This window comes from Podarcis erhardii (genome assembly GCF_964252035.2).
Source record: "Podarcis erhardii genome assembly, chromosome: 13".
Classification (NCBI taxonomy): domain Eukaryota; kingdom Metazoa; phylum Chordata; class Lepidosauria; order Squamata; family Lacertidae; genus Podarcis; species Podarcis erhardii.
In genome coordinates this window covers 27,167,695-27,195,168 of record NC_138502.1, presented here as the reverse complement: position 1 = coordinate 27,195,168, position 27,474 = coordinate 27,167,695, and the positions used below count along the sequence as shown (strand labels likewise).

General features: G+C 46.5%; 1 protein-coding gene across 6 annotated transcripts in view; it reads right to left on the bottom strand.

The window, feature by feature from the left end:
- GRB7 (growth factor receptor bound protein 7) overlaps positions 1 to 27,474 on the bottom strand; it is an 83,923-nt gene that overhangs the window by 12,569 nt on the left and 43,880 nt on the right. For 4 of the 6 annotated variants that reach the window (XM_081837002.1, XM_081837001.1, XM_081836999.1 and 1 more), the window contains 4 exons: positions 10,737 to 10,932; positions 8,735 to 8,885; positions 1,935 to 2,091; positions 1,394 to 1,515 (listed from right to left, as the gene is read on the bottom strand). In XM_081837002.1, coding sequence (XP_081693128.1) covers positions 1,394 to 1,515; positions 1,935 to 2,091; positions 8,735 to 8,885; positions 10,737 to 10,924 — 618 coding nt within the window. In that variant the 5' untranslated portion in view covers positions 10,925 to 10,932. Of the gene's footprint in view, positions 1 to 1,393; positions 1,516 to 1,934; positions 2,092 to 8,734; positions 8,886 to 10,736; positions 10,933 to 13,805; positions 13,905 to 17,482; positions 17,553 to 27,474 lie in introns of those variants that run through there. The other 2 variants (XM_081837000.1, XM_081837004.1) reach the window with 2 other exon arrangements.

Here is a 27,474-nt window from a genome sequence, read left to right as displayed (position 1 = left end):
TTGCTTCAAGTTGTTTCTCTCCCTCTCTTTAAAATGTTCTTGTGCCCATTCTATAATGCTGATAACCCTATAACACCCAATATTACACAGATAAATATTCAATATCAAAACAACGTGCTCCCTAGCCTAAGATCCTATAAAGTCATATAATTTCTAATGGTTATTGATACAAACACTTATGGTCACCAATCTAAGCAGTACACACCACTATACATCATTTCATGGCTGCATTTCATTTTGGGATACACACTTTGACACAACGTAGTTAATATATTCAGAAACATTTATCTGAGTGTTTATGGTTGTTTTATTTCTATTTTTACGTGATTGTTGATGTCGTGTGCTAATGTAAACAAAGATATATCTTGATGCAACCATGTTAAACTGTTGAAAAGATGAAAACGAAAAACTTTGTTACAAATAATAATAATAAAGTGGGGAGGTTGAGGCACACGTCCCTGTGCTTCTTCAGCAATATAGGAAGGTCTGAATAGAGTTTCTGAGTTTGTTCGGTCGAACTTACTTAGAAACCTTCCGACAATCAGAAACCCTGCTTTATCGGGATTCCCAGTTATGGGGTGACTTCTGCGCAAGTTCAGCTGAACACATGCAGAGGCCCCCTTCAGACTTTCGAACTCAGCACCCAGAGGTCGAAAGCAGCCTGGTGCTTCTTCCCAGCTCTGATCAGTCCCAGCCAGCATTGCCAGAGGTCAGGGATGATGGCACTTGCAGAGGACTTTTAATGTCTGACCAGGGACCGTGATGATGATGATGATGCTAGTACCCCACCCATTTGACTGGGTTGCCCCAGCCACTCCGGGCGGCTTCTAGCATATATAGAAACATTATTTTTGTAGTTGTGAAGCAGAACATCCCCAAATATAAAATGTCGTGTACTTTTTACATTATCAGTTGGTATAATAAGATGTGTTTCATATTTGAAAACTAAAATTTAAAAAGTTTCTGTTGTACCTTACAGCCACAGATATAAATTCAAGTAATGCAGAAATGTGTTTTTGTGTTTTTTTTGGGGGGGGGGCTATTGGGTTGTTGTTTTTACTTTTATGATGTATTTTGTGGTTTTCATATCTCGATTTTATTTTGTGAACCGCCCTGAGACCTCCGGGTATAGGGTGGTATATAAATTCAACAAATAATAATAATGTTGTAAAACCTAAAGGTTTTGCAGAAACTGAGTTTAGGGTTCTAAAGTGAAACACAAAACGTTTACTAATCACAACTGGCAGGTGCTACAATTTCATTTCATACAAGCTAACAGATGTGGAATTAGGGTGTGGCTTTTTTTTTTTAAGCAGAGGATCAGGAAGCTTCTATTTAATGCTGGAAGGAAAGAATGGCCTCCCCTCCTGGCTTTATGGTCCATTCCACTTACTGGCGAGCTCTTGAACAGCTCATACTTGGCGTAGTTCTTCCGGAAGACAAACCTGCTGTCACCCCCAACAGGCCACGTGGCCTGAACCTCCACCACCGACTCATGATCTTCCAGGCTTCGCTCTGGCAAAATAAGAGCAGAGAGAAATTAAAACAAAAAATGCAATTTGAGTTTAAGAGCCTCTTTAGCAGTTCATTTCTATTCCATGCTCAACCAATATGGAGAACAGCTCTAGTAAAGGGTATGAAGCATGCTAGTTAATATAACATTCCTTGCACACAGAAAAAGAAAGTGTGTCCATTCCACCCCGTATTCATCACGAGCAGTTTGTTTCTGTTCTGCTGCAGTTCACCTTCTGATAATAATTTATTATTTATACCCCGCCCATCTGGCTGGGTTTCCCCAGCCACTCTGGGCAGCTTCCAACAGAATATTAAAATACAATAGTCTATTAAACATTAAAAGCTTCCCTAAACAGGGCTACCTTCAGATGTCTTCTAAAAGTCACAAACATAGACAGCCTGGCCCTCTCAATCCTCACCTAGAGCCAAGTGCTGATAGACCTCCACTAGGGACCAGCACTCATCATGCAAAGCATGAGTCTTCTGGACGAGCATCTCACAGACATGACGAGCCGTGGCCCCTGCTGTGACCTCCAGCGAGCGGCAAGTGCCATCTTCACTGTAGACCTTCACGACCTGTGGGGTGGGGAAGAAGAAGAAGAAGAGTTTGGATTTTATATCCCACTTTATCACTACCCGAAGGAGTCTCAAAGTGGCTAACATTCTCCTTTCCCTTCCTCCCCCACAACAAACTCTCTGTGAGGTGAGTGAGGCTGAGAGACTTCAGAGAAGTGTGACTAGCCCAAGGTCACCCAGCAGCTGCATGTGGAGGAGTGGAGACGCGAACCCGGTTCACCAGATTACAAGACTACCGCTCTTAACCACTACACCACACTGGGAGAAAGCGAGCAGAGGTTAAGAGGAGAGGCAGAGAAGCACAAATGCTGAAGGATGGTTCAGACATATGAGCATATCCCCTGGGGATGGCCAGTGGCTTAGATGGCTCAGGAGAGGTCTAGCAGGGGCCATTATCCCTGATAGACAAATAGCAAAGGGAGACTGCCTTGCTTTCATGTCCTGCTTGTGGACGTCCTGGGCACCTCTGGCTGGCTGCTGTTGGAAGCAGGACACTGGCCTAGATGGACTCTTGGTCTGATCCAGGAAGTTGCTTAACAACTATTAAAAGATAAATTATTTTAATAGTTGTTAAGCACACCCTTGGTGGATGGATTTTCACAGATGGCAAGGGTACATGCAATATCTCTGTTCTCAGTTCCTAGAGTCCTTTCTATAAGTCAGTTACATTCATTATGAGACACTGCTGTCACAGACATTGTGAGGTTTGTGGGGGGAAAGGAGTGAATTGGGGAGAGCTATTAAAAGAATTTTTTGCTCACAAATATTTGCCACAGAACCCTTGCATGCTGTAGAGCAGGAGTGGGGAACCAGGGACTCCCAAAGCATCTGCTTTTCACTACTGTTGGAAACAGGATACTGATCTCCTTTGACTGCAATGATCTTACTTTCTTAGTCAGCTGGAGATTATTTCTCCTTAACCCAACTATTCCACAAGAGGGAGCAAACCAGTTGCTCAAGTAAGACAACTGAGTCAATCATATTGCTGTGAGTTTGGATCCAGCGTGTGTTAAAAGTAAACCAAGGCTTCCCATTCTTGGAATAGCCAAGTCAGCCTCCTAGTCAGGTGATAGCCTGGGTGACGGCCATTAAGCAGAACATAGGAAGGGGCTCAGTGGGAGATGGCAAACGGGCAGGGGGCGCCTCCTTCAACTCCAGGTAGTTAGAAGGAAAAAGCTAGCATTGAGAGCAGAGAGTTGCAGTGTTGAGAGATAGAAGCAAAGCAGCAAACTGGAAAGCAAGAGAGAAAGAACAAGGCTCAATTTCGGTCTGAATCCAAGCCTGCAGCTATGGGAGAAACAATACTCTTTTGGGGTGTTAATGCCGTGAACCCCTCCATGGTAGGCTCAGGTTGTATATATGAGTGTGTAAATAAACCATGTGGGACGCGGGTGGCGCTGTGGGTTAAAGCCTCAGCACCTAGGACCTGCTGATCAAAAGGTCGGCGGTTCGAATCCCCGCGGCGGAGTGCGCTCCCGTCGTTCGGTCCCAGCGCCTGCCAACCTAGCAGTTCGAAAGCACGCTCGGGTGCAAGTAGATAAATAGGGACCGCTTACTAGCGGGAAGGTAAACGGTGTTCCGTGTGCTGCGCTGGCTCGCCAGATGCAGCTTCGTCACTCTGGCCACGTGACCTGGAAGTGTCTGCGGACAGCGCTGGCTCCCGGCCTATAGAGTGAGATGAGCGCACAACCCTAGAGTCTGGCAAGACTGGCCTGTACGGGCAGGGGTACCTTTACCTTTAAATAAACCATATATCCTAAAGACACCACAGTCTCTGCTGTGCCTCATTCTGAAGGAAGCACGAACCCCGGGGAAGTGCCTGAAACCCCCACTCAGAGATTGGGGTGGCGTGCAACAAGATCACAGGGCTCTGGGCTACATTTATTAAATGAGAGTTATCGGAGCTGTGCCACATCCTGTCTATTGAAATACAGCCCAACTCTCTATTCCAGGCATGGTTATCTAATGGTGAGGGGGAAATGCACTCTGCACATCTTAAATACATTTTCTCCATTACTATTGCTTCATAAATACGTGCTATTCAAAATAAGCCTCCTCTTCTATTATTAGGCAACAATTGATTCCCCAGACCTTCTGGGGCAGAGGAGTTACATGGCTAGACATCTCTCTGAATCACAGCAGGGTTTGTTGTTTGTTTTAGAGTGGGCACAAACTGTACTTATTGCATTTCTTGGCCGTTTCACATTTGACTCACTGTTTACGATGTCTTTCCTCTATACCTGTGTGTGTATAGACACAGACACACCTGCCGACGCAGGGCAACCCTACATGCACCTGATGACGCTGACTCCATTCCACCACAATCAACCTGTTAAGCGTTTAAGATGCCCAAAACCTTCTGTTCTAGTTGTTGCAGAATTCGCCTCTTCCTTTTCCTAAGCTCGTTTCATGGGGAAGGTGGCAAATAATGGAATAGCCAACTTTGTTTTTAAATGAAATCTGGTGCTTTTGCTGGCTCCTAACGAAAGGCCCGGGGCTACATGAATATTCATTTAGGTCTAGATTCTGTTCAGAGGTATAGAAACTGGGTCCTCTTTTTGCCTCCATCTAATTCAGGAGTGCAGAACCTCAGTGTCTGAATACGCCCTGGGGGGCCCCACTGCCCTGGTATGAGACAATCCTCTCCGGGCGTCCTTCGGTGTTGCGCTCCCCCAGAATGGACATCAATCTTCATTCCGGTGTGCTCAGCAACACAGGTCGGATGACCTGTGCACGCTATTAATCAGCAGAGTTAGCAGTGACAACTGGAAGCGTGAATGTGAGCATCCTCAGGATTTATTAAGCAATATTTACAGGACAAATCATAATGGCGTCTGCTCTCTTCTTCAGCAGCAGACAGAGAGAGAAAGAAAGAAAGAAACAGTGCAACAGCACAACATAATGGAAGAGATAAGACGTAACTTTCGTCTTCAGACTTTCCCAGCTCATGAAAGTAAACAGTGACATGTGACTATCCAGCCACATAGCAGCAACAAGAGGAGTGAATTGCTAACACTCAGGCCTGCCAAAATGGGACATTACGGGATCCAACCAGAGGCAGGAATGGCTTATGCAATTCCAGGATGTTGTGGCGGGACAATTGAGGGATATGGACTTAGGGACCAAAAGCAGCCCCCTAAGCCTCTTTATTTCACTCTTGGGGCTCTCGCAAGGCCACATTCCCTAAGCCCTTGAGCTGAAAAAGGTCCCCTGCCCCTGACCTAAGCCAGAGCGGAAGGGTTTACAAGTCACCAATTGGCTCTTTTCTCCCTTGTTTCAACCAGCCTCCCTGGGCCATGAAAAGGACTTTATTTTTTTTCAATCAATACAGGTCCTCTTCCCACCTATCGGGGCTGATGCATTGCTGTGACAATAGCTGCAGCCATCCTGATATTTTGGGGACTGGGAGTGCCTACTTGAGGAAAGTGTATGTGCCCTCACCTCCCCAATAGACAAATAACATCTGTGAGTGCCTGACTTAAAGGTTCAGCCAACATGTGTAAGCATCACCCACGCAGCAGGACCTTGCTCATGACGCAGTGGCTAGCGCAAGAGGGATTTGTGGCCGGGTTGAAGTCGCTATGCCGGCATGCTAACAATGCGAGTGCGTGGGCCAAGGGCTCCATTTAAGGAAGGACTCCGCAACCCAGACACTTCTAATAGGACCTATCATCTGTTAGGGCAGCACGTCCCCGAGGGTCAGTTGCTTTCTTTCCAGAAAAAGGAGATAACCCAAGGCCAGACTGACCTGGCTGCTACATTGGAATGGAAACTTGCAACTGAAAGCCATCAATCATGCGCAGGAGGAACATGGGAAAGGAGGAGCTAAGCTGGATTTTGGATTAATTTACCATCTATGCTGGCCCAAGCTATGCTGCTTCAATGTTCTGGAGGAATTTCCACAGGCTGAGATGAGACAAGAGTGACTAGGTTTGAAATTGACTATGTATTTTGGAAAGTTGCTTGTTCACTATGCATTTGGGAACCTCTTTTTTTAAAAAAAATTACACCGTGTTAAATCTTATGGCAGCTCTTCATATCTTGACACGCGCCACTTTTGAGATGACGGAGAGGGAACACTGACCTGCTTGGGGAAGACTGTGGGAAAGTAATTGGTCTTTAAACACCTATGCTCTCCCGCTCCCTGACCAGCACCCTGGCTAGAATCCCAGGGGAAGGATTAGGAGGCCCCACCATGAACAGTAGGCACCCCGTCTTCAGATGAAAGGCAAGGGAGTGTTTGTTGTCAATCTCCACTTTAACGGTAATCTCAGGCTGGGCTGCTGGTAAATCTGGAAACTGGCAAAGATTCTGAGAGCCTCCAAATAGAAGGATGGACGAGAGCTCTTCAGAGAAAAGGCTGGTAATCACTCTCTTATGGCTCCTCTGAAGATGGCAAGGTTGCGACGGTCCTTTGTGCCTTTCACAATTCATCCAACAGGAAGTTAATAACTTTTAAAAAGTTATTAATTTGGTCCTGCCCAATTTTATCCTCACAACAACTGTGTAAAATAGGTTAGACTGAGAGAACGCGAAGGGCCCAAAGTTACCCAATGAGCTTCCTGGCTGAGTGTGGATTTGAACCCTAGACTTGCAGGTCCTAGCCCAATGCACTAATTGCTACACCATCCTGGCTCTCTCACCCTGGTACAATGGGGTTCGCTCTGAAGAAAGTGGGTATAGATATACAGCTATTATCTTCTATTCTATCTTCTATTATCTTCTATTGCTGCTGTTCTTTTAAGCCTTCTCTTGCTCTACTGCAATTTCATGGTTTTATTATTATTCTTTTGTTGTTCTTTATCGTGAGTCGGCGTAAGAGCCCAAGTTTGAGCTGGAGGGCAGGATATTAAATTGCATAAATCGATTCTTTTTAAAGAAAATGCATCAAGCACAGGTAAGCCGCGAGATAACACAGAAGCAGTTTGCCCATTTGTCTTGCTCTCTAGTCTCCTATCAGCTCCTTTGTATACTGTGCAAAAAAATGAACATCCATGTTTTCCTCACTGTTGGGTGAAGGTGAAAAGCACCTGTGTTGGCCTTTGATAGAAACTGCAAGAGGCATCAGGTGGATTGAAAAACTTCCCAGGCAGCTGGAGACCTCCTGTCCCATAATTACAGGCTCCCAGCGGAGGCCCAGAGGCTAGCCAAACAAAACCTGAAACCTTGGCAACAGTCCCCATGGGAACCAGCCTTGCCCCATCGTGCCCAGTTAGCTAACAAGTCCTCATTTCTAACTCTTACTCTCTGGCTCTTCTTGTCCGTAGTTTGGGGGGAAGCAGCAGATCATACCAGACAAGTGTTTGATTCTCAGCTCTTAGAAGAGGCTGAAAAGCCTAATGCAAGGCCAGCTCGCACAGGATTGCTACCCAAAGCAAGAATTAATTTGGCTGCCCCTACCACAGAATCTGATTGTGTTAAGAATGGGAAGGAAAGGTTGTGTTTCCTCCATTGCGACTCCTTTTCTCCGGAGAGGAAAAAATCAGTACCCACAGCCTTGTGGGATATATTCGGGAGAAGAAAAGGCTACACAAATCTGGAATCCCTAAGGTGGCTGGATGGTGTCTTGTATGCCTCCTCTCGGCAACTCCTACAGCCAAGCTGGTGCCAAATGTATTGCTTTCCTTTCCTTTGCACCACATCAACAAGGCTGAGAGGGAGGCCCTGTCATCTGGGCAGCCCAGGACCTACAAACACACAGGCTAGACTCGCAATAAATGGAAATGAAGGGAAGGGGGTGCAATTGAGGAAATGGGGCGGAGTGGGGGAGCGACAACAACAACTCTTATACCCTATTGAATGTTTTCCAGCACAGTCCAGGGTCAGAGTTATCATTAGGCCAACTTAGGCAGCTGCCAAGGGCACAGACCTTGGAGCAGCACAGTGCTGACCTTTGAGGGGCACAGCTTTATACAGATTGTTCAAAATGATTTGTGTGTAGAAACATTTGCTTTTGCATTTGAGAAAGATAATCAAAGATTGCCGTATTGCTTATTCTTGCAATCTGAAACAACTTTGCCAGTTTTGAGTAATGTGCAGTTTGTTTTTCTACAAAACGTGTTTTTGAAAACTGAAGTTAGCGTAACAACTTTGCCAGTTTTGAGTAATGTGCAGTTTGTTTTTCTACAAAACGTGTTTTTGAAAACTGAAGTTAGCGATTTTGTGGGATGGGGTGCAAGTAGTTAACCTTGCCTGGCTGAGCCCTACCTAATGGATTGGAGCAGGAGACATTGGCAACGGGTTCTTCAACTCTTTCAGTCACCATTAATTCTCTTCATATTTAGGTTGGGTTTTGTACTCTTTTTGTGCTCAAGTCTGTGTACTGAAAGGAAACCATAGTGGGGAGGAGATGGGGGCACAACGTATCTCTGGGCAAACCTTGCACAGCCTCTGTAAAACCGCAAGCCCCTGCCCTTCATCTAAGATGTTTCCCGTCTCACTGTGGAAAGGAAAACATCCTCTGCACATTCTCAGGGGCCCTCTCATTGATTTCACATGTAGCTAGCTGGCTGTGCAAGTGGCCCACAACCACCACCACCACCAAAAGAGAAAGCTTCTAGTACCATGCCTTAGCAAACCCTGTGTCAAAATTAAGCCCTGTTCTGATCGCCCTCCGTCCCGAAACGTAAATAGGCACACTTACATGAGAACCTCCTTCTCGTGGTGAGCCTGGTCCCAAGGAGGAGTTGCTGAGGATGGGTGAGTTGGAGGGGCTGCAGAGTTCTGGGAAAGGGTTTGGGATGGAGGGCAAAGATAAGGCACGCTGCTGCTGCTCCTCCTCCTCTTTCAGCTTTCTAAAGGAAAAAGAAGCACATCAGAAGGATTATCATGCAGGCCTGAAGTGCTGTATCCTCATAAAGGGGAAAGAGTGAGATTTATGGGTTAGTGAGTAAAAGCCTATTTGTTCATGAGAAAGTCTGAAACCCTTATGTACTTTAGAGATCTAGGGCCAGGGCTAGATCTACAGATATTCAAATTCAGCATCTAGGCAATCCAAATTCTGAATAAACTAAACAAACCCACCGAATTTCCATGACTGCTCTTTATTTTGCACAAATTGTATTCTGGTTCTGCTGATAATGGGCTGCATTAGCCCATCGGATAATGAGCTATGTCTCCCCTCACCCACAACCACTTGAGATCTTATTCAGCCACCTTTCTGAGATTTCATAAGGCACTCTACATATACTTAGAAACCTGCTTTTAAAACAAGAAAGCAAACGTTCTCATGAAGCTGAACTGTGCACTCACTTCCCCATTTTTTTTGCACCTTTTTAACGCGTTCCCAACCCGCAGCCAAAGATACAGGTGGATATTCAATTCAGTGTGTCAGATTCAGTCCCCACCCTCACCAGCCTCTGGCACTAAGCACTGCATTTGCTGGGCAAAGGGCCCGAGCCAGCCTCAGAAAAGTCACTCAACTCAGCAATCTTGCTGTGCTCCATCTCACCATGGCACTGGCCCCGCGAGCAGGGAAGGAAGCTAATGATTAACTCCAATGCACGTTGCCTTTTCCTGCCAGTGCATACCACATACAGGCAGTTAGTCCGAAATCTGTCTGGCACAGCACGCCAGACTTTTTATGTGTGCACAGCCGTGATGGAGCATGAAAGATTGCATGTCAACAGTGCTGTGGAGGTATCCTCTGTGAGACAAGGCTTGGGAGGCACAGAAGGAGAGGCTGCTGAATCAGAGTAATGCCCATCTCAGCATCCAGTTCTGACAGCGACTGAACAGCCATCTTAGAGAAGCTGCTCAGAGTGGCTTTTGTGTGATCCCAAGAGGTCTTGCTTCCAGGAACTAGTTAAGCCCAGCCTTCAGCTTCAGAGATGAAATGATGCTGGGTACCTTCAGACTGGGGATAAGAGAATCTTCCTACTTTCAATCCTGCTCACCCTCCAAATACACACACACACACACACACACACACACACACACACACAATTCTTATCGAAACCCTCTTGGCTTCTCTCAGAATTTCTCAATGCTTCCCCCGAGGAGAAGCCACTAAACCAACTCTGGATTTTGCTCAGGGCTTCAAATTTCTGGGACAGAATGTCTGACCTAGATTCATCCTATTAAGCTGCTTGTCCACTGCAAGCCTATTCAAGCCCCTCTTTCCTATCATATCACAGGAGGAAGCTCACACTTTGTCTGGAAGCAGTGATCCCCGCTTCCACTGTGATCACACACAACTAATGAATTTCACCGTGAATGAAATCAGTAATCCATCTTCTTGTTTTGTAGTCTTGCTTTGCAAAGAAAACGGCAGGCTGGTTATCTGCACGACTTCTTTCCCTGCTCCTGACTGAGGTGGGAACTGTGCCTCGGAGCACAGTCAGTTTCTTAAAAGAGGAAGGCCAGGTTTCAAGGACTCCTGGAAACTTGTGTCTCCTACTCCCAGATAGGCGGACTGTGACTCCTCAGTAATGAGGGAAATCAACTCAGTTCATACCCAGAGACCCTCACACCTGTATTTGTCTTGTTCCAGGGCTGAGCGTCAGCTCAGATTGAGCCATGCACTCTGCACATGTCAAGAGATAAAAAGAAATCAGCTCAGAACTACTTCTCATTTTTAAACACAAAATAATCACTGGGGGTGATGGTTGGAGTTTCCCACAATTCCTGGCTCCATCTCCACGTACCTATTGGCTTGGATGAGCAGAGGCTGAGAGCGCTTGACAACATCGCCTCCGGTCAGAAGACTGGCCTGTTCACCGTTGCAGAGAGGATTGCTGTTTGAAAGGGGCCTACTGTGGTCCGATTCCAGGCCATCCTCGTAAACATTGTCCAAAGTGTTGTTGATGTTGTTTTGGAGAGTTCCCAGGTCCATGTCATTATCTGTAGTGAAAGAGAGGAGACCCCCATGATTTATTTCATTTTTTGCCTATCCGTCTTTCCACGTTAGGTGAAATCAAGAGCCAGCAAAACATCCAAATTTGACAAGATCCCTAGGCAGAGCTAAACCAAAACAATTTGCAGAGCTTAAGTCTGAACCAGTTTTTCCACAGCTGTTACTCTGGACCTCTTGTATTTATGGTTATATGTACTTGAAAGGAGATGTGAAAGTGCACTGTTTGAAATGACACATTGCCAGGCCTCCAAATTTATTCAAAGGAACAAAATTAGAAATTCAGGCAGTGTGCCTCGTATGTGCATGTGTGTGTGTGTGTTGGTGCGGGGCTTCAGACATGGTGGTCCCTGGCGATGGATGACCATTACTCCTCCTTCTGACGGGAGTAATTCCCCATTGTTGCTGCCACCAGCCCACTCACTTTAGGAGCTGGTGGGCAAGCGAGTGTGCCTGGCGAGGAGGAACAACAGAAACTGTTTGCTGCTCCTTGCTCAGTCTCCTGCCCTCTCCTTCAGGGCAGTGGTGGGGACTCAGCAGAGCCACTGCACAGAGGAAGTGGGCAGGTGAGCAAGCAGGAGTGGCACCTCAGCATCAACCTCAGTATATGAGTGAGTGGTAATGGCGACAGATGCGATGGTGAGTGAGTGACAGGAGCAGCAAGTAGTAGAGAGATCTGGTGAGTGATGGGCCATTCAGAGGCACGGAGACCTCAGCTGCTGCTCCGAAGGGTTCCAACCTGAGCATGTTCTTGTTGTTCCCCATCTCCTGGGTAAAATTTACAATAGAGGAAACCAGAAACATTTTTATTTAGAATTACAGGTACCAATATACCAAAGGAGCAGAAAAGACTATTCACGCATGGAACAACGGCCACCTGGATGCTATTAGCTCTGAACTGGAAAGAAGATAAAGTCCCTACCAGAGAAGAATAGCAAACCAAGCTGATGGATTATGCTGAGATGGCAAAACTGACTGGAAAACTCAAAAACTAAGAGGATAAAATTTTTACAAAAGAATGGGAAAATTTTATAAGTTATTTAGGAGACCACTGTAAGCAGATGGAAACAAGAGCAGGATTTGTAGCATAAAAATTATTATGGATAATATGGTTTGATATAAAAATTGGAGTATGGGTGAATATGCAGTTTTAGATGTTTAAAATGGGACCCCACGGAGGGGAAGGGGGGAAGTCTCGAGATTCCGAGAATCTCTTTATGCAGATTTGTTTTTACAGTTTGTGTTCATATATATTTTGTATTTGTAAAACAAATAATAATAAAAATAAAAATACAATAGGGCAGACTTACCCACCAGGCCAAATTTCTGCCGGTGTCGGAGTATGCAAACTTCCACTTGTTAAATTGCATAATTTGGGATTTTAGACACAACGAAACTTGTTTGAAAATACTACAATTAAAGATGTACCCCTAGCCTGCTTAGCACCACACATTAAAGCCCAGCCCTGCCAAGATGGTATTGATCTATGTTTTTGGGAAAATGCACAGGCAAAGACTTTGGCTAGGGGAATTTACTAGCCCTAGACTTACTCTGGCAGCTTTGCAGCAGCACAGGAAATTGAGCAGTGCACTAGGTTAACCACCCAACCGTTTGACCAAGATTGCAATTAGTCAGTAGTCTGGTTGCCTGCCTTGCTTTAGGCAAAGCTCTCATTCTGCCTTCTAATTTCACAGAGCAAGCTCATCTTCCAGATACTGGAGTCCCTTGATCAAGTGGTGGAGCACATAAAGAGCACCCGAGAGTTGATTGCACAGATGACTCAAACACCAATGGAGATGAGGATCCGAATTTCACTTGTTGAATCCCCAGTTCATTTAGATGGTTAACCACAAGCCAAGTTAAGACTCAACACAAAGACCGCATGCTGCCTTAGCTCTGAAGCTTTGGACTAGCTTCCTCAGAGCTCCTCAGCAGGCTGGTCAGCCCTGCCTCGTTGACCATGTCAAACAGCTACTGGGTCTTTAAAGTGAAAAGGTAGATAGCCTTGGCAGACATTAGCATGGAACGTTTTCTTTCTCTTTTCCAGGCACTGAGCCCACTCATAGTCTGGAAGGGAAAACAAAGCCCAGTGTTTAGCCTTATTGTACCAAGAGGCTCTCAAGGTGTAAATGGAGACAGTCTGCATAGCTCAGTTGGTTAGAGTGTGGTGTTGATAATGCCAAGGTTGCAGGTTCGGTCCCTGCGTGGGGCAGTTGCATATTCCTGCACTGCAGAGGGTTGGACTAGATGATCCTCAGGATCCCTCCCAACTCTACAATTCTATAATGCCACTCCACACAATTGCAGGCAGATGGTAAGTGCCTCAAGCCAGGGGGACCTGTCTTTTCCACCTGACTTTGGCATGACTGCTTTTGAGCAGGAGAGCAGCTGCTACAAAGGGACCAGAAGGTTTGAGAGCAGGGATGGGTAACCTGTGACCATCTAGAGGTTGTTGGACTCCCAGTTCCCAGTGACCCCAGCACATACACTATGCCTGCTCTCCTCAGAGATGGGAGGTCCAGGTTCAAATCACTGCTCAGCAATGAGGCCGACAATCGCCTTCCAACTAATTTCTAGCATAGCACCTAACAACTTCAGTTTTGCATAGCTGCTGCACCTCTTCAGTCAATCAAATGATTTTAAATCAATTTATCCAAGAGATCAATCTAAACACTGCTATGCACAGGAAGCACTATACAGTACACAGGAATTGGGAATTATCAAACAAATTAGGATTATAAATAAATAAAAATACACTGAAAATGGATAACATACAAGCATGTCAATCAATTGATGCAAATGAGATGCGGTCACACGGGGTCAGCAAAGCCTAGAAATATCGCTGAGTGCAGGTACAGCTAACCTGGGAATCTTTTGCCCAATCTGCATTAGACTGCATGTGAGGCGAATCATTTTTGCGGCATCTCAACCAGCCTAGCTACTGCCAAAGATCTTGTCACAATAAATCTGCCAGACTTTCATGTGCCACAAGACTCTTTGTAGGTTGGTTCCTGCCCTGCAAGAGACTCACACGGGCAGGTGGCAATTGTGGCACCAGGTTCATGGCCACATTTCCGCCTTGTCACCAGTTTCTTACATGATTCAGACAAGAGATGGATTTTCAAATGCTCAGCAATAATAATAATGAAAAAATTCCAGTGCCAGGGTTCCTCCTACCCCTCCTTCCCTCATTTAGCCACCTGCCGCTTCACCTGCTGCTTCCTTATCAGAACTGGGCAAAATGACTCAGGGTTCCTTCCCAGGTCAGAGCATCAATGAAGCCAAAGGTCACAACGCAGTTTAGGTGGCATGGGAAGAAGTGCTAGCGTCTCACAAAGAACAGCTAAAATTATATGACCTATAAAAAAATATGAACAGTCAGCAAAACAGCAAAACTTGATTAATTTTAAAAAAAAAATGATATTCATGGGAGGGGGTATAAAAAAGGGGGGTATGCAGGGAATTGAAACCTTACTCCCTGGTGATCAGAAATACCCTCTGGGTTTGAGATTTCATCACATGCTACCCCTACAATTTTGGGCTTATCATTGCAACAGGAAGGACGAGAAACACAATTAACCAAAAGAAGGCACTAAATTTTCCGCCTGCTCCCAAATCCAGTGCTTGCAAAGTATGCTTGCAGAATTATGAGATTCCAAGAGGATCACAATTAAGTCCATGAAAACTACTAGATAATATATTTTTTTAAAGCAGCCATATGTGTTACTTCAACTGCCCAAAAAGGGTTTTCAAACAACAACAACAACCACAATTGGGATAAAAATTGGCACAATTCCTACAGTATGTGAACAGGAAAGTGTCTATTACAAGCCTGTCTCCTAAAAGACACACAAGGAACCTGGCGAAAGATGGAGACTCTGTAGTCTCCTCTGCCCATTACAAAGATGGCGCCTCGAACTCTCAGGCAAAACTCGGCCCACCAGGCCTCCCCATATGCCATGCCAGGCCATTTTGTGGGGAGCAACACTTCTCCACACACGACGTCAGGTTTTATTTATTTCATAAAATTTATATGCCGATTAATTGTAAGGGGGGGGGGACCCTCAAAGTGGTTTTTATACTTTGCTGTGGTTTAGTTAAGACCAGAGCACATTGCAGGAAGATAATGAGAAAGGTGGAGATGTGTTAATAATGCCCAAATGTATCTGCAGGAGGTGCAAAAAGATTCATGATTCACAGGGTTTGTGAAGTAAGAAGATTCTGGGCAATGTAATTCTCACCAGACTGATGTCTGCAGCTGAGGAAGGAGAGACAGAGGTTCAAGACCTCTCAGCAACTGCCAAAATGTAAATACACTATATAGTCATCGTTATAGCATGCCACATCCTGACAGGTTGGAATTTTTTTTTTTTTAAGAACCTGAAAAACAGTATAAGTTTACAATCAAGTCAATGACTCTCCCCACCCCCCGCACCAGATTCTTTCCTGATTTACTTAATCCTGAGCCTCAAAAGCCAAACTAAGTAAGGCTGGCTTTACAAGGCTTTCAAAAAGGTTAGCAAGTTTGGACTTTGATGAATCTGCAGAGGGAGATCGTGGCGGTGGGGAAGCCACTGGTTCTCTTCATGCCCTGCCGGCACATATATGGTATCCTTAAAAGAGCACCTTTGGCGGATTTGAGAGGTGGCAATGGGACGCAAGGGAGTGGGAGGCTTCTAAGGCACGCTGGGCCTAAACCTTGCTATGCAAAATTATACTCTTGTACCTGGAAATGTGCCTGTGCATAAGTCAGAGTGCTGAAGCAATAAATAGCTGCTCAGGGGACATTTGTTTCGGCTTTACAGGCAAGCTTGCTTCCAGTCAGGATGTCTGTAGGAAAGCAACATCACCATCTCATTCCCGGCACTTGTTTTCTTCCGGGAGGTGGTGGTTGTTATTATTATCATCATCATCACCACTGCCACCATTATTATTTTTTCATATAGGCGCCAAGATCGCCTTGTGTTCCATTGTAGTGGGACTAGACCAGTCAGGGATGAATCACCAACTCACAACGCCCGGTTTGATCCGGCTTATCAAAAAAATCGCACACCTGTGCCTTTTATAAAGAGGAGTTCTGCTTCTGTCAACACCAGCGAATGTTGAAGAAAGAAACATGCGTCTAAAAACCAAAATACATGTTTCGTTTACCGGCGATCACCTGGCACCAACCGGCCCTTTTGCCTCCTGCACGCCTCCATCAAAACAAAGCGATGAGTCAGAATGTGGGCTGGTGACTCAGATCTGCCACCCCACCCCTTTCTACTGGCTCAAGCACGTCCGAGTCCTCTCATACACCTCCGCTTCTTGCCTCCCCTTGCCTCTCCTTGGGTCCTTTCCCCCCTTGGAGGTTTGTGTAGGCTGCAGGCGGGGTGGAGAAGGTGCCATGTCTCTGAGGCAAACAGCACCTGCCTGTTCTTGAACCACATGCCTCTGACCAACCACAGCAAGAGAAGCTTGCTCAAGTTCACTTGCCTAGACTAGAAAGCACCTACCCGCATCTAGCAAAACCACTGAAATGATCAATAATTCTCTCAGCAAGCGGAAGAAACAAAAGAAGGGTCTGGATAGGCCCCTGGGTCCCATTTCCAACAGTTGACATTCATGTAAATAGGGAGGGAGCCAATAACCTTTCCTATCCCACCCCTCGCATCGAGTGAATCACAGTGAATTCCAGTTGATAAATGAACCTCCACGAATTTCTCTGCTCTTTTGTAAAAAAGTGCCAAGCTACACATGATGTGGCAGATCTGTGCTCAAAATCCCAGACATTTTTTAATAAAGATTTAAAAGAAGCTTGGAGAAGAGAAGGAGGAACAAATTGGCTCAGTGCAGCAGTGCTGAAAAAGGGGGTGTCCACTCTTCCTCCCCATTTCTTGAAAGTTGTCTTTCCTTCCCAAAGCTGCCATTCACCCTACCTGGAGAAAAACATGGGCACAGCTAGGTCTTGCTCCCAAACGTGCCCCAGGAGCCATTAGCAATGCCAGGTTGCTAAGACTAATGGAGAAAATGATTGAGAAGGGAACAGGTAAACTTCATTTGGAAATCCCCAGATACTGCTGGGAGATTAACTCATGGGGTGCCAATGCCTATTAACAGCTGTTCAAAGGGCTTTTAAAGCTGCTGCTCAATCACATAGAAGGAAAGCAAGAGAGCAGAATTCACACATGTACACCTATCACATGATGATTCTCAGTTGGTTGTGTGCAAGGTCTCCTCTGAAAAAAATATTTGATGGCAGATATGAAGACTTCGATTCATGAATAATCTTTAGATTCTTACAGCAGTGATAAGAGATGGGCATGGATGGGTGTGCGACTGCTGGTCCAAAATTCCTTTAATGGAAGTGAGTTGTTCAATCGCACATTATATGCTGAACGGACACCAAATCTGCATATAAACTCATCTCTGACTGTGCTGGTACTCAGTTTATAGAAATGAGTGGGGAAATGGCAGGTTGAGCAGTGATGATCTGAACTCATGACAGACAAATGCTTCCCCACCTAGGGCTCACCAGGCACTCAGGAACTCAAAGCTTACCAGCTGTCCTCAGCGAGTGTGGTTTCGATGAAGTGCCCTGAAAGCCAGGCACCATTAGTTCAAATCGCCAGTCTGTCTGGAGGCCTCCGAATGCTCCTACCTGCTGACCTAGTTTTCCATCTGCAAACTGACAGTGAAGATTCCACCGTCCTACCTATGAATGGGACAGAGTGAAATAATGAATGCATTGCCTGCCGGAAGAGCTTTATATAAAACAGAATGTGCTATTAAGAGTGGCCAGGAACAGCATCGCCCAAGCTGTGGAGAATGATGAAGGCGAATCATTATTCAGAAGTAAGACAGACATCCGAAAAGATTAAAGGACTTGGGGATGTCAGACTCACAAGGCAGGATTTTTCACTTTGCTGTTTTCCTTCCCAGTGAACTTCTGACCCCTGACGGGCAAAAGGCTTTGGTGCACAACAACACGTCTGAGGTGTGGGTCTGAGGCAGGATCTGAGTCAAATCAGACCTGCCTAGTTGTTCCAAATTCTGGGTCAAGGTCATTCAAAGCCTCAAGAAGTCACGAAAACTCTGTTTTCTGCAGAATTTGGTCTGATTTAGCAGCTGTACAGCGCACTGAAGCCACAGCTCATTGCTTCCACAAGTCCCGCACAGCTTCTGAAAGTTCACTAGGTTACTGCCAACATATATAATGTGCTCAGTGGGCCAGCCGCAGGGGCTGGAGTCTGGCCGCTAGACCACTGCTTTTTTAAAAAATAAGAAGGAAACGTAATGTTCTTAAGAACGTTATGTCAAATAGCAGCTTCTTAAACTAATAGCTATCCATAAGTAGGTTGCCGCATCCAATCTTGCAACTCAAGACGTTTACATATTGCTAGTTTTCTCCCAAGCAATTTCCCTGTTTCTGGTCAGATGGATGTATTCACTCACAGAGAAGGGAGAGCCCACGGCAGAATGTGAGAGAAAGAGAAGAAACATTGAGGGAGAGGAGGGAAGATAAGAAAGGCGGTTTTGAGATTAAAGGCAGGTCCTGGATCTGAAAACATAGAAGGTGATGAAACCCAAACAGCAGGTGAAATGAATGCGCAACACATAAATTCCCTCCCACCCCCAGCTCACCACCAAACACATGGTCAACACACCCCGGGGCCCATACGCCTCCTTGCTTCCGGTCAAACCAGTTCTGCATCAAGATCTCCCAGGCAGGATGCTCAAATAGCCCCTCCCTTGTAAACACCTCATCTGCTTGGTATCTGGGACACTGTAAGTAAGGGAGGATGGCTCATTTTGGGTGCAGGAGGCAGCATCTGCAAAAGCTGGAGAGGTGTAGGTAGGGAGGGAAGAGGAATGGAGGGAGGTGGGGATAGCTGCTGGCAAGCAGAGGAGGAAATTGCAGTACGAGGCTGGCCTGCTACAACCGAAAACATAGCAATTAAAAAAATAAAATAAAATAAGTAAACAGCATTTGACAAAACTACCAACTGGCACGGGCACTGCGCTTGTAATTTTAATCAGATTAAAATGGTTACCTTTCCCACCACCTTTCTGCACCTTCTCAGACAAGCAGGGTGCAAACGGCTAGCTCAAACTTCCTTCTCCCATTACACAAAACAGGGACCACCACCAGTCTGGACTCTTTCCTTCCTGGGTCAGCTGATGTGAGCTCAACTGCCTGGCCCAAGAGCTCAGGCCTCTTTCTCCCCTGTTGCAGAAGTTCAGAGCAAAATTCAGTATTATAGAGTGAGAAAGGGCATCCCAGGTCATGGAGCCCAATACACAGGCTTACCTGGTGTGTTCATTCCCTTCGTGTTACGTCAACTTAACACAGTTGCCAGCTAGCCTGGAATCTTGTGGCCTTATTGTGTCAGCTCAAACCACAGGGACCTCACCTACACTGGAATCTCTCTTCCACACTGCAGTAGTTCAGAGCGAGGGGTCCCCTAGATACTTCCCCTTTTTTATCATGTCTTTTCTTGCAAAGCCATTCTGGCCCAAATAAGCTTTCCAAGTAGTTTACAATCAAATCCACGAAACAAAATATGAAAACTTCAACAGCATTGAAAATAGGTCTGGGGAGAAACCAGTGATTCAGGCCACAGAAGGGAAGATGACAGGATCCCCAAGGATGTGCTCTACGGGGAGCTGGCTTCAGGCACCAGGCCTGGTGGCAGACCAACTCTGTGCTACAAAGATGTCTGCAAACATGAGGTGAAGACTGGCAACATCGGGCCCGCCAAGTGGGAATCCATTGCAGATGACTGCAGTGCCTGAAGACAGGCAGTCAAGTTGTGTATCCCCAGCAGTGACCAGTGGAGAAATGACCACTGGGAGGAGCGCAGAGAGAAGAAACTCCATGGTGCATTTGCAGCAGCACAACCGGACAACTTCATCTGCCCCGGTTGCAACAAAACATGTTGCACTCCAGAGACAGATGGATGCTGACAACAGGCCAAAATCTGAGGACAGCAATGTTGGCCAGGTGCCCCACACATCACCTACCACAAAAAGGGTTCCTGTCCCTTTCCTGGAGATCATAAGCAATCCATCTTGCCAACCCATCTTCAGAAATAACTCCCAGGTAGAGAGCATCAAAGTCCAAAGGGCCCTGAAAGCTGCCGTACTCAAAGCAGAGCTCTGTCTAATGCAGATATGGCCAATGTGGTACCCTCAAGGTACTGCTGAACTACAACTCCCATCAGCCATAGCCTACGTTTCCTGGGGACAGGCCCCGGATATGTCCCCAGACAAAATCTGTCCCCGGATTTCATTTAATGTCCCCGGATTTATATTTTAAGTGTTGTAGATTTATTAGTAGGGAATGAATGTTGCGTGATTGGTTCAACGGCACAAGACACATCATATGGGGACTTCCGGCAAGGCAAAATGGCAGGCGCCACAGTAGCGAGCAGCTCCTGAAGCCAGCCAGAGCCAACTGCGCTACCAGGCTGGCTCCGGGCTGCTGAGACTGCCACTGCCACTGCCAAGGGGGAACTGGGGATGCCCAACGCGTCAACTGGGGGAACTGCTGACACCCCCATGACCCAAATCAAGCCGGGAGCGAGAGCGCCTGGCCACCCGACTGACTGCCCAGCGGTGCTCAGGGGCCAGGAAAAACCCCGGAGCTGATGAAGGGAGAAGGAGGAAAGGAGGAGAGAGAAAGAGTAAGGAGAAAAAAGAGGGGAGCCCCGACCTTGTTGTGCTGCTGCTGCCGCCGCTGAGGACGAGAGATAGGAGCGCACCGGGAGGGTAAGGACATGTGACCGAACCAAGGCCTGACCAGAACCGACTCCATGGCAGCAAGCGCAGAGAGCAGGCCGGGGCCCAGAGGAAAGCCGTGTGACAGAGGAGACCACAGAAGAGAAGATATTACTTCTTCTTTTTCTTTTTAATAATTTTTTAATAACTATTTTTCTCTTTTCAAAAAAAAAAAAGTGTCTCCAGGTTCTTTGAAATAAAATCTGGTCACCTTACTATAGCCAGCATTGCCAATGATCAGAGCTGATGGGGTCATAGTCCAACAACGTCTAGATGGGAACCACATGGGCTACACATTGTCTAAAGGCCCAAGCAGATGTGTGAGAGAAGAGCCAGAGAGCGCATACTTTATGTGCAGAAGGTCCCAGGTCAAATTCTGAGCATCTTCAGTTAAAATAATAACAATCATAATTTTAGTTACAGATAGGTAGCCGTGTTGGTCTGCCATAGTCAAAACAAAACAAATTCCTTCCAGTAGCACCTTAAAGACCAACTAAGTCAGTTCTTGGTATGAGCTTTCGTGTGCATGCACACTTCTTCAGATCTGTGTATCTGAAGAAGTGTGCATGCACACGAAAGCTCATACCAAGAACTGACTTAGTTGGTCTTTAAGGTGCTACTGGAAGGAATTTGTTTTGTTTTAATCATAATTTTATTATTTGCACTCCATCTGTCTGTCTGGGTTGCCCCAGGTACTTTTCAGGCAGCAGGACTGGGAGCTTGAAGAGCTTATGTCACTCAGGTACACAGTATTAGGTTAGATGGACCAAAGATCTGGCTCAGTATAACACAGCTGTGTGTGTGAAGGTAAGGCACTCCCAACAGATAGCACCAGCTCAGATCAATGGACGCCAAGAACCTGGTATGTCTCACATTTCTCTAGCTCACCGCAAAAGAATAGTTTTGACGTATCTGTCTACAGCTAGAGCTCATTCCAGGATTTTCACTCCTTTCTATGCTGCACCATCCCAAAGCAATACAGCTAACCAACCTGTCACCCATCACTCATATGCTACAAGTGCAGCCTAATGAACCCAGTGCAGCTATGATCTGCCCTGTGGCGTCAGGCACACACCAGTGGACCCTTTTCCACTTGTATTTCTGCTTTCTACATTGCACCGAGAACCCGTCATCTTCGGCTTTAGGAGGCTTCAGGGGGGTGAGTCACTGGGAGTTGGGAGTTCCACATAAAAACAGAACAACAATGTCAACACTAAATACTGACATCCTTCAATTTGCTCCCGTCCCTTCCAACGAGTTCCGTGCCACTTGGGGATGGACACCCCCTCCTTAAGGGCAATCCTCTCCCACCCTTTTGCCTTAGGTGGTCAATTATACAAGGCGACAACAGTGTTAACTGAGCTACGCAGGAAAGAGCTCGGATTGACAAGGCCCTTAGATGCCCAGCCCCTGTCCCTGGAGTGGGAGCGAGCCTGGTGAGCGATGCAAACATATTTGTTTGGCTTTTTGTCTTTGGATCGGCGCCCTTCGGGAGGCTTTTTTCCATGGTCGAGCAAGTTTCTGAGCAATCTCAAGGTCATAACATAAGCAGCTGGGGGTGGGGGCTGGCTGGCCAGGAGTGGAAAAGCTGGGGGAACAGGGACTCCACCTCCATCACCGTTTACTCCAATTGTTCCAATTTACCCAGGAAAAGTCCTGATTTTCTGAGACCTGTGGCTGCTATAGCATTGTTCCTATTTTGGATTGCGGAGGAGGAACACCTTCTTACATTTGCTTAGTGCGAGTTGCTGGAGTGGCCCTTCTTCAGCCCCATTCCCAGAGATCTCTGGACCAAACCGCAAAATCAATGTGAAACCTAGAAACATAGCCTTGCATCTGTTTTGTAAACTGGAAAAGCCAATGGGAAGGAGTGTGTGTGTGACTGAAGGCAAGGGAGAGAAGAGGCACCAAACTCTTTCCCTATCCCAAGTTGGCACCCAGACCAAGGTTCTGTTTCCCAACCCCGTGCCACCCCAGTATTTTGCCAAAGGCCTCAACATACATTCTGAGGGCGCCTTCTACTTCAAAGCATTACCTCTTTCTCTCTCCAGAGTCCTCCTATACCTCCAAAATCCTCCTTTCGCATCAAGGAAATCCACGTGGGCCGTGCCCTTTTGCATACATTTGCTCAATTCATTCGGCCCACATAAGTAGGTGTTTGCAGGAGAGGAGCCAAGACAGAGAGCGGTTTTGTTGCTGTAGGTTAGCAAATTCCCACACTGGCTCCCTGCCCTGGTTTATGAGGCAGAGAAGTTCAAGAGCTCTCAGTTTTGTGTTAACAAAACAAACCCCCGCTGAGAGGGAGCAGAGATAAGGCCAGGTGGGGAGCTGAGGGACTGAGGCCAGCAAGGCACCTCCACTCTCCGGGGATGGGCACAGAGCTAAACAAGGGGGCACAAAACCCTCCTCTTCGAGGCTGAGGATCTGATTCGGGACACGTGGGCTGGTCCACAATTTCCCGTGGCTGGTTCTACGAGCCTGGCCAGCAGCTAATTCTAACAGAGATGAATTCTGAACCAGGCGAAGACTGAAGAGCAATCTGCTGATTTACTGTTGCACAAAGGGCTTTTTAATCTTCCACTCCCGAAGCCCAAATGCTAAAAGAGGCACTGGCTGATCTCTCTCCCTTACCATTGCAGTCCTGACACTCATTTCATTAATTCCCTCCCACTTGCCACTGTCTGAATGGCAAAAGGTTTCAGTCCTCATGCCTATGTGTGGTGTTGCTTAGAGTGTAGAATGAGGGGAAAGACCTGCATTCAAAGCCCTACTCGGCTGTGAAGCTCATTGGGCAATCTTGGGCCAGTCATTGTCCTTCAGCCTAATCTACCTCAGAGGATTAGAGCAGCGCTCCCTGGGTATATCAGGGACAGGGAACCTTAGGCTTGCAGACCAAGCTTGGCCTACCAGGCCTCCTCATTTAGCCCATGAGGACATTTTGGGGAAGCCACACCCACCTGTCCTACACCTGGGGTCATACCCGATGTCAGTGGTGGGGTGGGTAAGGACAGGGCCTCGATGGAGCAATTGGGAGCTTAAAGTGAGCTTCTTCTCATTCCTTTGCTTGAGCACGTGTTGCACAAGGAAGGAAAAGTGCTCTCCATTCAAGGGAAATGTCTTCCTCCTGGCACCGCTCTTTGAACCTCCAAAAACGTGAAGTTTAAAAAGAAGCATGGGGCTGGTGGAAAACCTATAGCGAACAGTCGCATGCTGCTCCTTACACCTCCAGTTTCCGAAGGGACTGCTTGCAAAGGGTTCTTAAACAGCCCCATGCTGTGCACTTATCTGTCTTAAGAGACAACAGAGTGCACCTCCAGGGGTGAAGTCAAACCGCTGCATTAGCAGCACCAAAGTGAACTCCCCTGGCACAAGCCTTGGCACTGGATATGGAGGGCCTGGGCTGCCCAGACGACAAGAGCCCCCTCTCAGCCTCACTAATGTGGTCCAAAGGAAAGAAGAGCAAATCCTGCAGGTTGGAGGCCTACAAGGCGCCATCCAACCGTCTTGGGGACACAAATCCAGAGTGGATTTGTGTAGGGCTTACTTCTTAGCCTTTACTTCTCCTACAAGGCAGCAGAGGTTTTCCTTCTCCTATATGGACTACCTTCCCAGGTTGATGAGCCCCATCTGGGGGGTCCTTCAAATGGTAGCATCGCCAGAGATTAAAAACTGGCTCTATGAGAGGGTCTGTAGGGAAGCAGATACTTGGGGCCTCCCATTTAGGGCTTTAAACACTGTTAGCACCTTGAATTGGAACCAGACATGAGCTGGCAATTAATTGTCATTATAAATCAAGTTCAAATGATAGTATGTTGGGGGGAGATTGTCTAGAATTTGAGTAGGAAGCTGGGCTAAATGGGGATTTCCCTTTGCTTTCAACCCTGGTGTTTCTCTTAGTGTTGAATCTGCATTAAAGACACTCACCGTGGAGCCAACCTACTCTGGTTATCAGCTCTGTTTACTTCCTTGTCCTGTTTCTACAACATACGCTAGTGATTTCTCAAACTGTGTGTGGTAAGGAAGAGCGGGAAAATGCACACCAGTCTCCCCTGGCATGAACCCAAAGGTAAGTGAGTTACTATCAACACTCCTTCTAAGCTGAAAGTGGATGAGCAACATACCATGGGCAGGAATAGCCAATGTGGTGTTCCTCTAGATCAGTGTTTCTCAACCTGTGGGTCCCCAGATGTTGTTGGACTACAACTCCCATCATTCCTAGCCAGCATGATCTGTGGTCAGGGATGATGGGAGTTGTAGTCTAACACCATCTGGGGACCCACAGGTTGGGAACCACTGCTCTAGATGCTACTGGACTACAACTCCCATCAGCCCCAGCCAGCATAGCCAATGGTTGGTGATGATGAGAGTTGTAGTCCAATAACATCTGAGCACAAGAGGAGTCCTGCTGTATCAGACCAAAGAGCGATCCAATCTCACACGGCAAACCAGAGGCCCCAATCAGGGACACGAATACAACAGCACTCTTTTGCTCATGATTCCCCAGTAACTGGTGCTCAAGAGATATATTGCTTCTGACACTGGAGGTGATTTAGCCATTATGACAACTAATCATCGATGGCCATGAATGTGTCTAACCCCTGGCCATCATTACATCTTGATGTTACGGCAGCGGATTCCATCATTTAACTTGTGCACTGTGGAGGAGCACATTTCCTTTTGTCTCTCTCCTGAATCTCGTGCTGTTCAGCTTCATTGGAAGACCCCAGGGTTCTGGTATTAGGAGAGAGGGAGACCATTTGTGAAGGCACCACACGGGCCATCCCTGCTGTAGGACCTCTGATGACATAAGAGCAGAAGAAGAGCCTGCCGGATTGGGCCAATGGCCTGTCAAATCCAGCATCCGGTTCTCACAGCGGCCAATCAGATGCCTTTGGGAAGCTGGCAAGTAGGTGAGCACAGCAGCCCTCTGCTCACCTGCGATTTCCATTCAGAGGCATGATGTCTCTGACAGTGGAGGCAGAGCATAGCCATTGATTGGGGGGTGTTACTGAGTCTGGCCTGGATTTCTCTCCCACCCCGTGTGCCAACTCTGGCAAGTGGGCAGGACCACCCACCTGTCAATCATCTGTCATCTTAATTATGCCAGGCATCAAACACCTGTCAAAGTTCAGAGGGGGTCGCTGCAACCCCTGATGAGCCTCCTTTGAAGATATAATTCTGTGCCAATCACCCAATTGCCACGGCTACCACGGCATCAAAGAGGCTCCCTGTAACTTCCGTTCAGCCTCTTCGGAGTTCCCAGCAAAGGTGAAAATGCTCCTAAAAACAGAGCATTTTTCTTTTCCTTCTGCAGGAAAAGCCAGTTTGTATTCCAAGTACTTTCTCCAGTGCTTTGAATACAAACTGCTTCCTCTGGAAAGAATCATAGAATCATAGAAGAAAGAAAGAAAGAAAGAAAGAAAAAATTCCATTATGTCACATTTAGAGCAGATGGGTGTGGCTTGGCCACAATGGTATTGGCAGGCCTAATGAGATCCACAGCCTGAGGGTGCCCACCCATTTGAAAAGGACTCCCCAGGTTTGCAATGCAAAGTTGCTTCAAAGAGGTGCAACCTTTATTAATTCATTCTAGCCTCTGGTTATGGGTTGCAACAAGTAGTTCTTTGTGGTACTGTAAAACTAAAATGGAATTCATGCCCCCTACTGAGTTGCCTAAGATTTTTCACCAGGGAGAAAAGCGTAATAAAAACTTCAGTGTAATCTGAAAGACTATGTATGCCTTAGCCAATATCTGTTGACACAATGACAAGGATGACATCTAGACTGTAGTTCATTTTTGCACTGTGCGGTTTTTCAGAATAAGTTATTACGACTCTTACTTTAGGGAATCCAAGGAAGCATAGCACTCGGAGGAGGCTCCATGCAGAATTCCCAAGGAGAGGACTTTCTGCCGCCCTGTCTCACCCCAGTGGAGCACACCGGTGCCTGCCATTGCAATAAATGCTCAATAAACACACAAGACGTAACCAGCTGTACTTTTGAATAAATAAGGTATACTATTCATTTGATCAAATTGTAGATTTCAATGGAAGTCTCATAAAGTTCAACAGTTCATGCATAAGGTCCATACATGTATAAGGGTCTATTCCACCTGTCTGGTTGCAGCCACTACTATGATATAAGATCCACTATCCTGTAATATTACATATAAGCCTGTACTACTGATGAAGCCTAGGATGGCAAAACAAGGCTAATATTCCAGAAATCCTTGTCAGAGACTCTGGAAAGGATTCTGTCGAACTGTAACAACCCTTCATGTGGATTATTGGACTCTATGAACAGACAGGTGGAATAGACACTTATACATGTATGGACCTTATGCATGAACTGACTAGAGAATGAACTGATCCACTGGGTCTTCTGCTTTTTTCTGGAACTTTATGAGACTTCCGCTGAAATCTACAATTTGATACAACGAATAGTATACCTTATTTATTCAAAAGTACAGCCGGTTACGTCTTGGGTGTTTATTGAGTACAGTGGTGCCCCGCAAGACGAACGCCTCGCAAGACGGAAAACCCACTAGACGAAAGGGTTTTCCATTTTGGAGGCGCTTCGCAAAACGAATTTCCCTATGGGCTTGCTTCGCAAGACGAAAATGTCTTGCAAGTTCCTGCGGGGTTTTTTCCCCTTTCCCCCCCTTTTCCTAAGCCCTAAGCCGCTTATCAGCTGATCCGCTGATAAGCCGCTTATCAGCTGATCCGCTGATAAGCCGCTTATCAGCTGATCCGCTAAAAGCCGCTAAACCACTA